This window comes from Bombus flavifrons, chromosome 4 (genome assembly GCF_040668555.2).
Source record: "Bombus flavifrons isolate JBK064 chromosome 4, iyBomFlav1_principal, whole genome shotgun sequence".
Lineage (NCBI taxonomy): Eukaryota > Metazoa > Arthropoda > Insecta > Hymenoptera > Apidae > Bombus > Bombus flavifrons.
The window spans coordinates 3,665,236-3,681,130 of NC_138445.1; the positions used below are offsets into that span (position 1 = coordinate 3,665,236).

Consider the following 15,895-nt stretch of genomic DNA (forward strand, 5'->3'; position numbering starts at 1 on the left):
ATTCCTCGGGGTCCATTGATTGTCGTATCTAAAGTTCTGATGGGGAAACGTTGAGTACATTCGACAGTATCACGTCCATCGTACTTCGAATTCTTTAACACTAGAACAACCCACGATCAAATATGAGACCTGTACCAAAGGAGCGAAAGTAACAGATATAGAAAATTGTACATAATTGGAGGCAAAAGGCCACTTTGTCCATACATTTTACAAAGAATCACTCGAAATTTCAAAACTGCTGCTTCGCCAATCTACAGAATTATTTCTAAAGGATCGTAAATTGGTCATTTTCGCCACTCTGGGAATTCTAGTGTTAAAATCGTTCGACTCGAACAGAAGAGTAATTCGTTTCGACATTGTATCTGGCTTCTCGACAATTTTGCGATCTTTCTGCAAACATATCCCAGTTTCCCGTATTCTTGTCTCGGCGTGCAATCGAACACGAAAACAAACTGATTCAGATACTCGTCCGGTAGATTGTCAGTGAGCTTGAACATTTAAGCCGCTCGATTCTTCGTCTTCGTAGCGACGCGGAAATTTACCAACGATCCATTAATACTGGCTTTAGAAACTTAAACTACACGGTTGAATTCTTATTCGCCATCGTCTTCAAGAAGCGTTACACGCGATTACAAATGAAAGGTTTCGCACTGATCGGATCAGCCGATTATCCGAATCATCGCCGTGAAATTCAACGAGGAAAGCGAGGGATATCCGAAGCGATTCTACGTACAGCGTTACGCAAACATCGTGGAATTGTTCGTTAAAAATTACAAACAGAACGAAGGCAAGTTTTATGCGTTGTACGTTTAGGTCCAAAGCCAAAAGCCACGTCTCCGCCGAAGCAACACAACGAGGAACCTCCCGTTGCCTGTTGTTGCTGCGTGTTCCAAGTAATCGCCAACGAACGTCAACTGGCAGAATCACGTTGTCCACACGTTTTGCTACGCGTTTCTTATTTTCCTCTGATCTTTACTGCCGCAATTGGAAATGGGCAACAAGCGGCAACTTTCGTTACTGACAGAGACATTGGACAACGAGCGCCACATCTTCCACAAACATAGATCGCCAGGTCCTCGTCGTTGCTTCAACGAAGACGCAGCCGAAGGGTCAACGCGTCGATCTTTTGCATTTCGTCTCGGCTAACGACAGGCGATCGATCTCGACGAAATCCTATCCATTCGGTCGCGATCTCAATTCCTGTTCTTGAAGAACGCCGTTTCGAAGCTTCCGCAGACTTTCGCGCAGAGAATGGCCGACTTGGTTTCTCGCTTGGCTTGAAACGAGAGTCTTCCGAGAGAGGAATCTTTCGAAATATCGCGCGAGTTTCTTTCGATCGATAGGGCCAGCTTAACCCTTCCACAATGTAATCGTCGACAAGCTAGCAGATACAGTTTTCGGTATACGAGATACAGTTTCGTATCTTAACTCTGTGTACTTTGACGATATCGAAGACAGAAATGTGAAAATTGCTTCTCGTATCGTTTGCGTCGATACAGTACGCTATGTAAATAAATTTACAAATCTTTAGGTACAATCGTTTTTTGATGGTAAAATCTTGAGTTCCAAAAAGTTTCGCTGTAGAAGCGTAAAAATGAAAAATCCTCGGGACGCGTTAACATCGGCCAGAAGCCGAACACGCGCTTTGCTTAACGTTGATTATCTAATGAAAAAGCTGTGTAGGTTTGAAATTTGGGACTCTTCGTCGTGTTCTTACACTGCGAAAGAATTAAACTTGGACGATCGATGAACGCAGATTACTCTAAATACAGGGAATCTGACTTTAGAATGTCGCGCTGTCGAGTAGTCGGAATTTCTTGTTTGTTCCATCTGTTCGTCTACCTTCCACATTCGAAGAGCCAGCGACGTAACTCGAAGAAAAAATTACTTTTCCAAGCGAACAAGAGACAAAGAGGTCCGCGTTAGTATCTCGTATGACATGATCGTGTTTCTTAAATTTATACGGTGTCCAATCACGCGAGGATTAATAAATTACGTCTCACCAAGAGACACGACGTAACAAAGCGTTCCAGCTACAGAGATGTTGGCAACGACGTAGCACGCGTTGCGCCTCCGCAAATTGTTAATCGTCTCGCTTTTTCAAAGAAGGTAGACGCATCTTGTGGGTCAGATTTTGATAAGAATCCTCGCAATTCGATACGCTTCTCCTTCGTAGCACGTATACGCGCAAAGGCCACAGCTGAGAAACATGATAAGTCTGTTATAGAAGAGAAATTTTTTAATTCAATACGTTGTCGATCAGTTTCATATTTGATTTTAGATTTAAATACGACTTTTTCTTATCTTCCTGAGCATTTAAAAAATAACCTCGGTTACGCAGATTGATATCAAACAAGTTCAACTAGTATTCTCTAAGATTTGTGTTCTATCTTCGGAAGACTTACATCTTCGAATCTCACAGGCTGCCTCTTTTTCAATTGTTTCGTTGGTCAAGCGACGTAACAGGAAAGTAAGAAAAATTGAAGAGCGCTCGTAGAAAACACTGCGAGTGGCAAGAAGCAAGTTTTTCAAAGAGGAAAAGAACCTTTATGCACTAATTTAATCGAAATTTTACGTGCTCCTCCTCTCAGTTGTAAAACAAACTCAATTTCATCGGTTGAATAACCGACATACACAAAGAAACAATGAATCAATTTGCGCTTAAACTGCACACTGCAATGTTTTCATTAGTACGGGCAACGTATTCCACTAAAAAGTCAAGATTCTCGAATCTTTGCCACTTACAAGCGTCCTTCGAATCGACTCATCATGTTTCCCCGCGTGGTCTTTACGATGCGACAGAAATAGCAGCGCTGTGCTGGCTCGAACCGAAAGAAGCGAAAGGGAGAAAAAAGAAAAAGAAGGAAGACGGGCCGATCTACGAGACATAAAACGAACGAACTAGTAGCAGTTTGAAAGCGACTACGGTTGGACAAATTGTCGTTGTCTCGGCTATCACGCCGGCAGCGTGAATTATCCAGCAATTTGGGCTGGCGGGGCGATGCCGATGGTCGAACGTTTGCCAATAACGCGAATTAACTTAGCTCGTCCGGCCGTCTACTCCGTTTTAATTCACACAGCCGCGGAGTCTGATATCGCCGAACCCCTTGCTCGCGACAGAGATCTGACTGCCAAGAACGAATGGCCGTGGTAATTGCGCGCGATCATCGTCACGGCGTGGCAGCCAGATCTGGCTGGAAGCGGGCATTACGCCGTGACCGATGCTTGCCGCTTTCGAAACTCGAGCACCACGATCGTCCGACAAATCTCGGATGCCGGGTGTTCGTCGCGCAATCGAGCCTCGTCATCGTTGCTTCCGCCTTTCTCTTCGTTGCCGTAGCGGCCGCTTTTCTTTTGCTGGATTCCTAAATCGATGGCGGCTCCTTGTCGCAACGATGCACAAAGCCGTGCTGCTGCTCGGGTCATCCACTCGACTGCTCGGGCAGCAGTATGCTGACCGATTTGCGATTCGCAGATCCGTTACTGGCGTTGTTCGTGTTGTTGACCGTGGCGAGGGCAGGAGGCGGTCGATGCGATGGAGCGACCACTCGCACTTCCGGCCGTGGCGAAGCTTCCCTCAGCGGGCTTCCTACACTCGCTAGGTCCTCTGCGCTCGTCAGCGTGGCCGTTCTGCAATAAACAATAGTCTTGATTAATGAGAAGTCACGAAGAGTGGAAGAAGAAAGTGTACAAATCAATATATATGTCGTTTATACTATATATAGTTAAGGAAGCTATGAAAAGTCAAGGAAGAATTCTCCAGGTTAATGTGTCTTATTTGTAGTATATATAGTAAGTAGTATTTATAATATTTATAGTATATGTAATTGACGAAGTTAGGAAGAAGAAGAGAGAAAAGTCTACAAGTGAATGGATATCAGTTATACATAACATGTATAATATGTATATAGATAATGAAGTTACGAAGAATCAAAAGTGGAAGGCTACAAGTCGATCGGTTTAAGCAATTTTATTATTATACAGTTAATAGTTAATAGAAAATTCCAAAAGTGAATGGATATCTCACTTATAGCATAAATAACATGTATAATATGTATATAGATAATGAAATTACGAAGAATCAAAAATGGAAGTCTACAAGTCGATCGGTTTATGCAGTTTTATTATTATACAGTTAATAGTTAATATATTTTTATTATAGTTAATATCATATATTTCTAGTATTATACAATCAATAGTTAATAGAAAAGTCTACAAGTGAATGGATATCTCACTTATATTATACTTAACATGTATAATATGTATATAGATAATGAAGTTTGAAGAATTAAAAATAGAAGTCTACAAGTCGATCAGTTTATGCAGTTATATTATATCACTTATATTATACTTAACATGTATAATATGTATATAGATAATGAAATTACGAAGAATCAAAAATGGAAGTCTACAAGTCGATCAGTTTATGCAGTTTTATTATTATACAGTTAATAATTAATATATTTTTATAATAGTTAATATAATATATTTTTGGTATTAGACAGTTAATAGTTAAAATATATTATATTATATATTATATTGTTAATAGTTGATGAAAGGTAATTTTTAACTGTATATAAATATATTCTGTATCTCGAACATTAACCCATTTTCCCGCTTTTCGAACATTTCGATGAAAATGCCAAATAGATGGGAGAAGACTCAATGTTTCTAATTATTTTGTTAATGATAATTCTATCAATACCGAAGTTATCGGTAAACATTTCTTGACCCAATATGAAGATAATTTTCGCTTTTTATTAATGCAATTAGCTTTCGAAATATCGATTCCTTTATTTTTTAAGTTTTAGTTATGTTTCTGTCAGCATGAATAATTTAAAATATTACAGGCACGAACATATTTTAGCACATAAAATTTCTTCACATTATTACATTGTTGAAAGATATTTGCGAATTTACAAGGACATATATTTTGCAAATAGTAAAATCACGGACATCGAAGATATTTTGTCGTTCGAAATATGTATAACTTTCAATATTTGGACGAAATATCAGATTCAGAGGAATATTGAAACATTTTATTTATCGTGGATGATAAGAATTCTACCCTACGAAGATTTCAATTCGAAGATAGATGAACAGCCGTCGTAAAAGAGGAATTGAACCGTGTTTCCGCTGACACGTAGATTCTGTACGAAATGTGATCGGAACCGCGTAATAAACGAAGGAAATATAATTCATTGAATTTATATATTAATTGTTAAATACAGATATATGTATTGTTTTACAGATTTTATTAAATTTCTAAATAATAATCGCAACTTCTCACGAATATTTCTATAATTCACTATTAGTTATATAATTATAATTTGTTAATTCTATAATGTGTTAAATTAAACGTTTCTTGCAATTAGTTTTGGGAAACTACCATAAAGCTTCATGATACTATCAGATAACAAGAATAACTAGAAAATAACGAAGAATAATAAAAACTCAATTAGTATCTACAGTATGTACCAGTGAAAATTAATTTCTTTTACACTTGTATTATAGTTCGAAGAATTAAAAAATGGCAAGAAATAGGCAAAATAAGTAAACAAAAATATAGCTGGAAGACCTAAATAAATTATATCCATCTTAAATAATGTTAAGATTGAAAGGGAAGTGTAAAGTGTGTTAAAGAATCTTACAAATCTTTAGATCATATATATATATATACAGCTATAATTCTTCTGTAAATGCAGAAATACGGAATTTATTATATAATTTAATCTTTTCTTCTTGCGTGTGTAAGTTTAACATCCCATTGCTTCGCGAGAGACACTCTGTATTCTAGTAGCATTGGATTCGATAATTTAATTGCTTAAATCCCTTAAACCTTCTTGATAATTGCAAATTTGTAGAGCCTGTATCGCATTTTATTCCGAGATTTGTAAGCAATTTCCCAGGCTTTGTCCGTTCGCTTCTAAATGACTGCATCGCTTTAACGCGGTTCTCGGTCTTCCTTAGTCTTATAATGACGACAAGAATTGCTCTGGCGCTCTATGAAAATCAGTTTTCTTTAAAAGCGAGACAACAATGGCCACAGAAGAAAACCATTAACAACTGAAAGTCGTTCACGGACAATTGTGCTTTCGAGACAAAGATATTCCATCGGATTATGAAAAAAAGTAGGAGTTTGAAAATAGATTCGATCGGTAATTGCATGTCCGTATAAAGATTGCGAAGGCCAAGAGTATAAAATCGACGTATAAAATCGACCTATGGAAACCCTCCAAATGAAATTAGAAGAAGCCCTGATATATGTAACTTCTGAAACAGATAGAGGCAGAAACGAAACAATTTCGATGACGAAGTGACGAAAAGATGACATGTTGAAGATTACATCACGCGATTGTATCGATAAAAGTATTATTATAAGGCGATGGAACTTTAATATCTCGAATGATTTATATTGTACGATTTTTTTATATATATTTATAATATTATAAATATTATACTGTGCTGTTACACGTACGTATTCCAGATTATGATATTAGGTTGTCCGAAAAGTTTCTTTCGTTTCATAAGGTGATAATAGATGAACAACAATTTCTCTTTTATATTATTTTATTGAATTAAGTATGATTCATTTCGTTCTATTTCTATTATTATGTTCGTGCATAATTCAATAAACTAATATAAAACAAAAAAACATTGTGCGTCTATTATTTCCTTATAAAACGTAAGAAATTTTTCGGACAACCTAATACATTAATCTGGATGAACACGGGCTTGCTCGACCAGGCAGGTGTCATCGATCTCACGACGATGGATAACGCGACGCGACTGTGAGATTCACGTGACAGAGGCCGATGCAGGAAGCACGTGGCCCATCACACGCATTCGAGTTCGATAGCTCGGTTGAATATGCAACGGCGACGCCTTGCAGTTCGCATTCTAGATAGGTCAATATTCTTGCAAGCGCTTTGTGCGGCGCGCTTTTCGCTGATCGTTTATCTTGTAGCGTATGGCATCGCGCTCTAAGCATCCGCAGAACGATGAATATTAATCATCGGCGACGCGTACCGCGGGATATCGATACTGGCAACCTGGTTACTATTTTTTCCCAATGATTTATCGCATGCAACGAGAAATCGGATAACAACCTTGTTGCATACTTGCGATAGCTATCTCATAGATATAAGAAAGTTCGATGATTTATCGTTTGCAATTGTTTAGCGTTAATGGAGCGTGCGAATATGTTTCCGAAGCTGGATAACTATTATTAATAACTATGATTTCCATATGCTTCATCATCCTCGGAAAAGAGTTTAAACAGACAGTTGAACTCTGTTATGTAGAACCAATCTTCAAAATTACAAAAGATTAGTTAAACACATCTGTTATCTAAAAATTTCCAACATATACAACGACCCTTACATAGTAAAATTATTACAAGTATCGAGCCTTAGTTCCTTTTTGGTTGTATAGTTACTTTGCAGAAAGCTTGCATGCAAACCACGTGATCGCCCATAATAATCGTCCAATGCTCTTGAAATGGTAAATATTGTTAAAGTAACAATATATAACGTTTTATTAAATACAAAATTTATATAGAACAGAATAACTATTTTATATGTAACATAATAACTTGAAGTATTAACGAACACCGCTCTATTCTCTTACACATCTTCAACAGGAATGAATTTGTTATATTGCACATTCATTCGTTCAATACATACGCGATGCGTTCGTCTCATGACGTTTTCCTTTTGTCTTCCTCTTTTTCATTCCTCGCTCGTACAATACAGATGTACACACATCTATTTTCTAACAAATCTAAAGAAAGTTACTCGTGACAAATGTCCTAACATTATGGACGCTTCTATTTAGCGATATTATTGAGATATGTGTACTTTTGTGTGCTACACTGGATTAGCCGTGTGTAGTGACACACATATATGAGTATGAATGTGTGGATGTATGTGCGTGCGCAGCGTCTCGTAAAACAGAAGAATGCAATGTTTCGTACGTATGGTGGCAAAAAAAGATGGCGTGAGGAAAAGAGTGCTGAGACGCGTACAATGTTTATCTATGAGTATCTTGTAAATTACATATTATATAAAAATGAAACTATTTTAATATCATTTCTACATGTAATGTGAGTGTTCCTATACATTTATTTCAGCGACTAAGATCCACAATTCTCAACAGATATTATGGCCGAATGGCAAATTCGTGTCAGAGGAGAAACTTAACCTTTTGCACTTTTTGCACTCGAGGTCGAGCGTAGCAGCTACTTTGGATGATTTAGCGTGTATGTGACGCGTGTATCACAGCTAACGTAAAATTATTTTATATACAAATTAACTTACAAAAATATCATATTCCAATAGTTTATCTATATTTACATCTTTGAGAATATGATCTTGTAATATTAATTTCTGTATTTTATTTTTTGTACGATAATTTATGAAGCATTCACCAAGATGCATTCTTGAATATAATTGACCTCATTTTTCAACAGTTCAAAATCAAGATTATTTTTATTTGAGCTAATTTCACTTCTGAAAATCATTTTTTGAGGATCTCTAAACTATAATACTTTCGCCATGATTCGGAGGGATATGGGATTAAATATTTTATCTCCATTTTTAAAGTCTAACACTTTACACTTCTTAACAAAGAACATAAAGAGGTAAGCAACCAATTTACGAGCCAATGTTGCACTCATTAATTGGAGATGTCGAAATCTAGCATAAACAGGGACTGTCACCTCTCGCTCGCCACTGGAGTTGCAGCACGGAACACCGCCTCTCAAGTGCAAAGGGTTAAAAATTTACGAGAAACGATGCATCTCGTTCCAGCAGATTGTGTACATTTCTACGATAATTTAAATTAGCGACAGTAGGATTTGTTAGAGTTGCAAATGGCTTCAACGTAGAACGCCTTGATTTTGATGCGGATAATAACCGAATTTCCTGAATAATACCAATCCACAAAAAGTAAGCAATATTTAAAATAATATTAACTACGTTACACGTTATTTAATCAGCCACGGAAAAAGAAAAAAATTTTGCGAAACAAAGAGCAGAAATAAAATGCACTCGATATAGGCGAAGCTGAATTGTGTTGAAAATCAAAATGTTTAAACTAACTTTTCTCGGTTTTAGGTCATTATAGGTAGGTAGGTTTCTGCACAAAAGAGTCCAATTATCCATTATATGAACAAGTCTCAACATTCGGTGGAATAGTTTTCAACACCTATTTAATATGCTAATTCTTCAGTACACTAATTCTTTACTAAATATACAAGCTATTTGCAAAATTTTAGTACAAGCGGAAAGAAGGCTCCGTAGATTATCTCCATTTAAAAAAAAGCTGAATTTGAATATTCGTTAAGAACGTATTCATCCCCTGCCCACAAAGCTCCACAATTTTTGGAACACCTTGTACATATTCAAACGTTAAATTTCACAAATTCAAGTTAAAACATCTTCTAAACTAAAATAACTTTTCCACACAAATAAGTCAATTTCTTTTTTGTAGGAAATACCTATATAAACTATACGATTCCATTAAAAAAAAGAAAAGCGTGTCACCTTCGTATGACCTCTACTTGGCTGTCTACAAAAAAGCTAATTACACCGGATTATGTCTGCTCCGATACCATACAACCTCTGTTCGTAACATCTTCTCGTATTTTCGATACTTAGAGAAGTAATCGCGCGTGTGTACTTAAAAAAACATACCGTGTATAAAAGTTTCCTAAGTGGCGATTTTCTAAGTTTTCCGTATAGTAGCCACTGTGCGTAACATCCGTAAAAATGCGATTCTGTCGAGCGACACGTGCGATTTTGCTGCCAGGATATTGGAGAATTTTTTTTTATTCGAAACGAATTTGACAGTCGAAAATCAAGCAGCTTTGACGGTTAACGAGAATATCATTTACGCAGCTATACAGTTAATCGCGATAATGTTGTTATCACATTTATATCGTATTGCTGCGTCGTTTAGGATGGCGCTGTTGATTTTCACGTACAATATCGTCAGGGGTGTGTAATGCAGCGCGTTAGGTTACGTAGATGCATTTGACGAGTCCCCCAGTCCAATTAAGTATTCAATTTCGCCTATCGATTTCAATTTCTCATCCCTCGCCCTCGACGACGATGTGACTCGGCCGTCGCCTTCACTTTCCCATCGAAATAATCATCGTCGGCTGGACGAAAAGGAAATTTCATCGCGGTCTATCGAAGTATCGTTGAAACGTAAAACGTAAAGTCGTCCGTTCTTTGTTGTTTGCTTTCGTTGCGGTTTCTTTGGCGCTTCAGAGATAATTGAGAGATAGTGGACCGAGAATATCGTGGAAACGCGACAATTGTTTTGGTAGATTAGGTTTGTTCTCGCTGACAAAACCTTTCTCGCAGAAAAAGAATGTATACTTATTCGTTTCCTTATGATTTATATTATTTATATTATTGATTTATATTATTGATAGTAATATTTGGTACATGAAATCATCACTTATATTTTTCTAGGGAAGCTGGTGCATGTGCAATTAATGAGTCATTTTGCTCTTGAAATTTGATATTGTAAGATTGATAAATCGCTAGCAAAATTGTGAGATGCTAAGAAATATGTAAAATCAGTTCTCAGTTCCGAGGCCACCGAGTCCTCAGTTCTAAGAAAATATTTTCAAAAAAGAAGCAGCGACTGATCAACTTTATCAATATAGGTAAGACGCCACTAAAATATAGTTATCACGTTATACATATAGGGAATCATTAGGTTGCTTCGTACATTCTGTCTACCTCTTCCTCTTCCTTTTGCAAATACAAAAGCATCCGCGATATTGGCATAAATAATAAGCGAAAATACGTGATAAATATTTGAAATCAGCATAAAGTATTTTGAAAAATCAAATTCGTAGGAGATTCGGTGGATAAAATTAATTTTACGAATTTATGTTATATAATTCGTGGATGCTTTGGTGGATAAAGTTAACGTTAAGAATTTATGTTATAATATTTAATATACGATATGTAATATATTTCTAATATAAATTTCTACATATATTACATATAATATAATTCTAATATAAATCTGTATTTGTACACTGATCCCTCAACTGGTACACTCAATCGCATTACGTTTAATGACATTACTAGTAAGTCATTGTATGTGTACGTTTTTTTTCTTTTGTACTGACAAACTTTATTTGCATTTTCACTTTCATTCGCGTAAATTGAAGGACGGGTGTGTATATCCCAGTTGAGATGAATTATTCTTCTCTACAATATTTACGTTTAGCATCAATAGCAGTAAAAAATTAGCACTAAACACACACGGCCATGTCATATTGATACTGTCTATATCTCGATGTTTCCCAAATGTGCACCATAGACAATTAATCATTCCATAAAATATCTGCAAACATTTCATCCGAAAAACACGTTAACGTACGCGTACTCGAATTACGAGATTCTTTTTGCAAGGAGATTGGTCATACTGTTGTAGAAAAATAGCAGCTGGAAAACAGGATAACAATACCCAACATTTCTACGCGTTCACAATGTCGAAGAGAAACTGGTACTGTTGTTGGTAACATGTTCCTCTCGTTCACCTAACCCCTTTTCATTCTTTTTACGAAGCTGTAAGGGATCGAGGGTACATTCAAATAGAAAGTTTAACACACACGAGTAATTGGCAATAAACGTTAACGAAGCCGCAGTTACTATTAGCCACGATCATGTTGATAGCCAAGGGATACAGTGAATGGATGCAGCTTTGCGTGCACGATAAAGCACGAGAGGTATATTAGTAGATTTTGAACAGTATCCGTGTACTATATCAGTGTGGAATACAATTCTGAATAAATAACGAAGTACGAGCACTTGTACTACGCTGCATTCACTGTACCATCGATACAGCTTTTGTGTTTGTTATATACACGGAAATCATTATATCTTGGAAATGAACGCTCGAAATAAGATTCTGAACGCTGGCGAAGTTTATTGATTCGTACGCTGAACATGTACTACGCGTACAGTGCTGTGAATAATTGCAGACTCAAACGTATTTTCCGCATTACTTCTTCGATATTTCCAAGAAACCATTGTTCATGTCCGAATATTGTTCAGTGAAGTTGTGTTTGTAAAGGGTAGATTGAACGCTATGGGATACGAAGCAATGGTACATGGCGAATTATTGTCTTTCATAGGCGAAATAAGAGACAAAAGACAATTTTTCAGCGAGATTGGAGCGACTTTGAAGCTTTCAAAATTTCCGGATAGAATACAAAAGTTTACAATCAGAGGAAGCTACCTGTGAAAAATATCGCGCAACTTGGAAAAAAGGTAAATTCCCGTGCGGGCGGATATTCGAAACGGAACTTTAAATAAGTTAGCGGATAGCCTGCTTGGCAGATTAGTAGAAGTAATTAAAGATAAAGGAAAATCCACTAAATATCGAATGAGAAGGTAACGAAATTAACATTGAGTTTATATGTGTTCGGAACGAGAAATACAATTTTAGAAGAAAATTTAACTGTTTGCTGTATCTTCTGTTTTCTTTCATATTGTAATATGAAATTATATAAGCGCTTTCGCCGATTTTTGTTTTAATATTACAACAAACTTCAAAATAGGGGTGAGTTTATAATCAGTCGCTGTACATCGAACACAAATGCGTTCCTCATCCACAACATTACAAATAAATTGTTCATAGCAAACCTGCCGAAGATCCACAGGAACCTATAAGGAATCATCATACATAAAAGATGAATTTTTCATAATAAAAACGCGAAGGATATAAGCAAAACGTACATCGCGTGTCTAAGAATTATCTACTAGATAAAAAAATGAATAACCCAAATTCTTCAGCGAAATTGAAAATTTATTAAAAAGGAAATACAGCCAGTTTTTCGGTCAAAATATACGCCGTTGTTTTCTATAATTTCAAGTCATGTTACCATTTTAATGAAGTCCAACGTGGAGAAATGTCGCGTCTACGACAAGCGCCAATCGTCGTCAAGTCATATTTGTGTTTCATCTACTAATTGGAAGTGGATATTGGATAACGCGTGTTGCATCGATCAGAAATAATCTAATAATCCAAAGGAGGAAAATGTCTAGCGAACAAACTGGCTGCTGCAACGTTTTCCACCCAAGATTTGTCGTGATGTCTTTTGTGGCAGAAGCACTCGGAAGAAGTTGTCACGCAGCAATTTCACAGAACGTTTTGCTTTGTCAATACGCTGTCAATTGGATTCTGTTTAACCTTTTGAGCGCTGCATTGTCCGACGTTAAGCGTGCGCTGTGGGCTGCGTATTTTTTACGAAACAGCGTAAGTTGAGCAGACTGAATTTTCACTGCAAAATATATCGATTGTAACTAAAATAAATTATGTAGTAAGCTCAAAAGCCTTAATAACCATTTATTTTATTAAGCAATAATAACATGAACGATATAAAAGTTTGAAATTATATCTTTTAAATTGAAAATTTAATAACTTTGTATTGTATGCTAAATATCAAAGCAGGGTTCAATACATAAGCCAATGTTACATTTTTTGCATTCGTAACACGAATCCTGCGATTATGTTTAGTGCAAACAGCGCATCTTTGTCTTGAAGAATGTTTATTATTTTCTTTAGTTATGCAGATGTAGAGAAATGCCTCTCCATTAACCGAAATGGAAGGTCGTCCGAATGAACTCTTCCTCTTTTAGCCTTTACTCTGCGTGGTGGGTACTTTTTCAAAATATCTTTTATGAGAAGCAGATGAAAATTTTCAAGTATTCCAGTTTTATTATTAGCGTTTTTCTAAAGAATATATGCATTATATATAGCGAGGTCTAGGAGGAGGAAAAAATATTTTTTATAACCACTTTGTGCTTTTTCGAAAGCAGTGAAGTGAAATCAAAATCATATTGATTTTATCAACTGCGCCCATCAAGCCATTGTAGTCTGCTACACACTTTGGTTTTAGCTTTGGTTTGCCAGCTTGGTAATTAATATTTTTTGTTTCAAAGAAATTATCAGAATGTGAGGTGGATAACATCCATACGTCTTTTTTATCACGCCACTTTAATGCCACTTTTAGCTTAAATTCAATGGTTATGTGAGAACGCATATATGCGTTTATAGCGCTCAAAGGGTTATAGCGGCACATGAGTAGAGGACAATTCAAATCATATTGTTTTGTTTCGGAGTATCAAGATCGTTAGGATACACGTAATGTAATAATAAATAAACTATAGGCAAAACAATGTCGCTGCTAATTATCGATCAATATCTACGAGTTATCAGCGAGCAATTAATTATACACTGTCTTAGCGAATACGTTTGTACGAGCGTCTCTCGACATTATTTATATCTATTAATTTATTTAATTATTTTAAATATATTTGAGGGGTTGTAACAGCAAGTTCTCGTTATCCTATATTATAATCCTGTACAAGTCCTCTACAGGATTAAAGATATTTTTCCACGATCCAAATAATTCAGATCGAAGCGCCTTAAAGTTACAGAAAGCAACGACAAATACCTTGATCGAACAACTTGCGATATTTTTCTGTTAACAAGCTTTGAATTTTACTTTGGAATATTTGTATCACTCATTTGTATCGTTGATTTTTCTCTAACGGTTTTATTTCTTCCCTTAACATTTCCTACCTTTCATTAATAATTTACTGGAGCGCTGTTACATTGCCGAGAAAAATACTGCTATAAGTAAATAACAAACAGTAATAATTCTATATGAAATAATACCAATAGTAATGACAAAACCAATAAACCAACAGTGGACTGTTAGCAGAATAAATTCAGCGTCAAATCAAATCTCGCAATTCGGAGAAATTGTTCTTATTCGGATCAACAATATTCGAGATCTAAATATTCGACATTTTAACTGCAACCAAAAGTCAATGCAGATGGCTGTAAGGTTAACGCATGCAAATTAATTCTACAATTATGAACATTCGATGCATCTTAATTTCCTCCTACCTTACTTCGATAACAATAGTCTTCGCTTTTGGTCTTCAAAATTCATAGTCGTCGCTATACCAAATATCGATCTGGTTTCTTTGTACTTTCTTTCGATTCGCTGCTACTTTTTTCTTTTTTCGAACGTGCGCGTATCAGATTCGTTAAAATTTCCGATCCTAGGTCAATGATTTTTCATTTATTGCATGCCCTTTCTATATACCGTTTTCTAGTATCCACTCGCAGCGAACTGTGTTTGCTGCGTTACGGTATAGTGATTTATATCATGGCTCTACCGGTGCATCGATAATGCTGGAAAAAGGAACATCAGGCGAATATATAAGAGCGAGTATGCGTCTCGCTTCGCTTCGATGGCTTTCGTGTTTTTCCTCTGTTATTACGGACCATCTCACTCTAATCGAAGCCTTATTTCGTAGCGAACAATACGCGGAATATAAAACCGCGGGTGCAAAACACGATGCATGTGTTGAGGAAAATATTAGGTTGGTATGATCACTAGTTCCTACATGCAAAGTTGGTACGACTTCTAACGACGCTCTTTTGTTTTGGCGTCCGCCATGTCTTAATTATCTGAGTGTATCCGGTGTGTTCATATGGCTGGTGGTGAAATACAGAATATAAAAACTGAATCTGTGTGAATCAATTAAATATCGAACTCCAAAACCTATTTAATAACAGCATGGAATAGATATTGTACAGATCGCTTCAAAGAGTAGATATGGCTATAGTTCACAGACGAATATGAATATGCTATGTATGTATTTATGCGTGAGGTTGCCTCGTAAATTGATGTGGATTCTGCTGCGCTTGTTAAAAGTACAGGAATCGTATGGAATATTCTATGCAGGTAGGATTTAGAAGAATTTCATTTGCTACCCGTGTGACAAGAAATTGTACGAAATATCTAATGCCTGGTAAGATTTGGATTTATCGTAACAAGAAGCGTGAA

General features: G+C 36.3%; 1 protein-coding gene and 1 long non-coding RNA gene across 14 annotated transcripts in view; one reads left to right on the forward strand and one right to left on the reverse strand.

Moving 5' to 3' along the window:
- Positions 1 to 296: 296 nt before the first annotated feature.
- LOC138179003 (uncharacterized) overlaps positions 297 to 15,895 on the reverse strand; it is a 201,149-nt gene continuing 185,550 nt past the window's right edge. For all 5 annotated transcript variants that reach the window (XM_069111397.1, XM_069111396.1, XM_069111401.1 and 2 more), the window contains exon 6: positions 297 to 3,630. In XM_069111397.1, the coding sequence (XP_068967498.1) occupies positions 3,423 to 3,630 (208 nt within the window). In that variant the 3' untranslated portion in view covers positions 297 to 3,422. The remainder of the gene's footprint in view (positions 3,631 to 15,895) is intronic.
- On the forward strand, positions 7,590 to 13,316 carry LOC138178874 (uncharacterized). 9 transcript variants are annotated; one of them, XR_011172848.1, is made up of 6 exons: positions 7,590 to 8,287; positions 8,471 to 8,641; positions 8,814 to 8,948; positions 9,117 to 9,625; positions 10,482 to 10,678; positions 11,461 to 13,316. It is a non-coding gene; the product is annotated as an uncharacterized LOC138178874 (long non-coding RNA). The 9 variants fall into 9 exon arrangements; XR_011172847.1 differs by lacking the exon at positions 9,117 to 9,625 and having other exon boundaries at positions 8,811 to 8,948; XR_011172849.1 differs by lacking the exon at positions 9,117 to 9,625 and having other exon boundaries at positions 7,590 to 8,260; positions 8,811 to 8,948.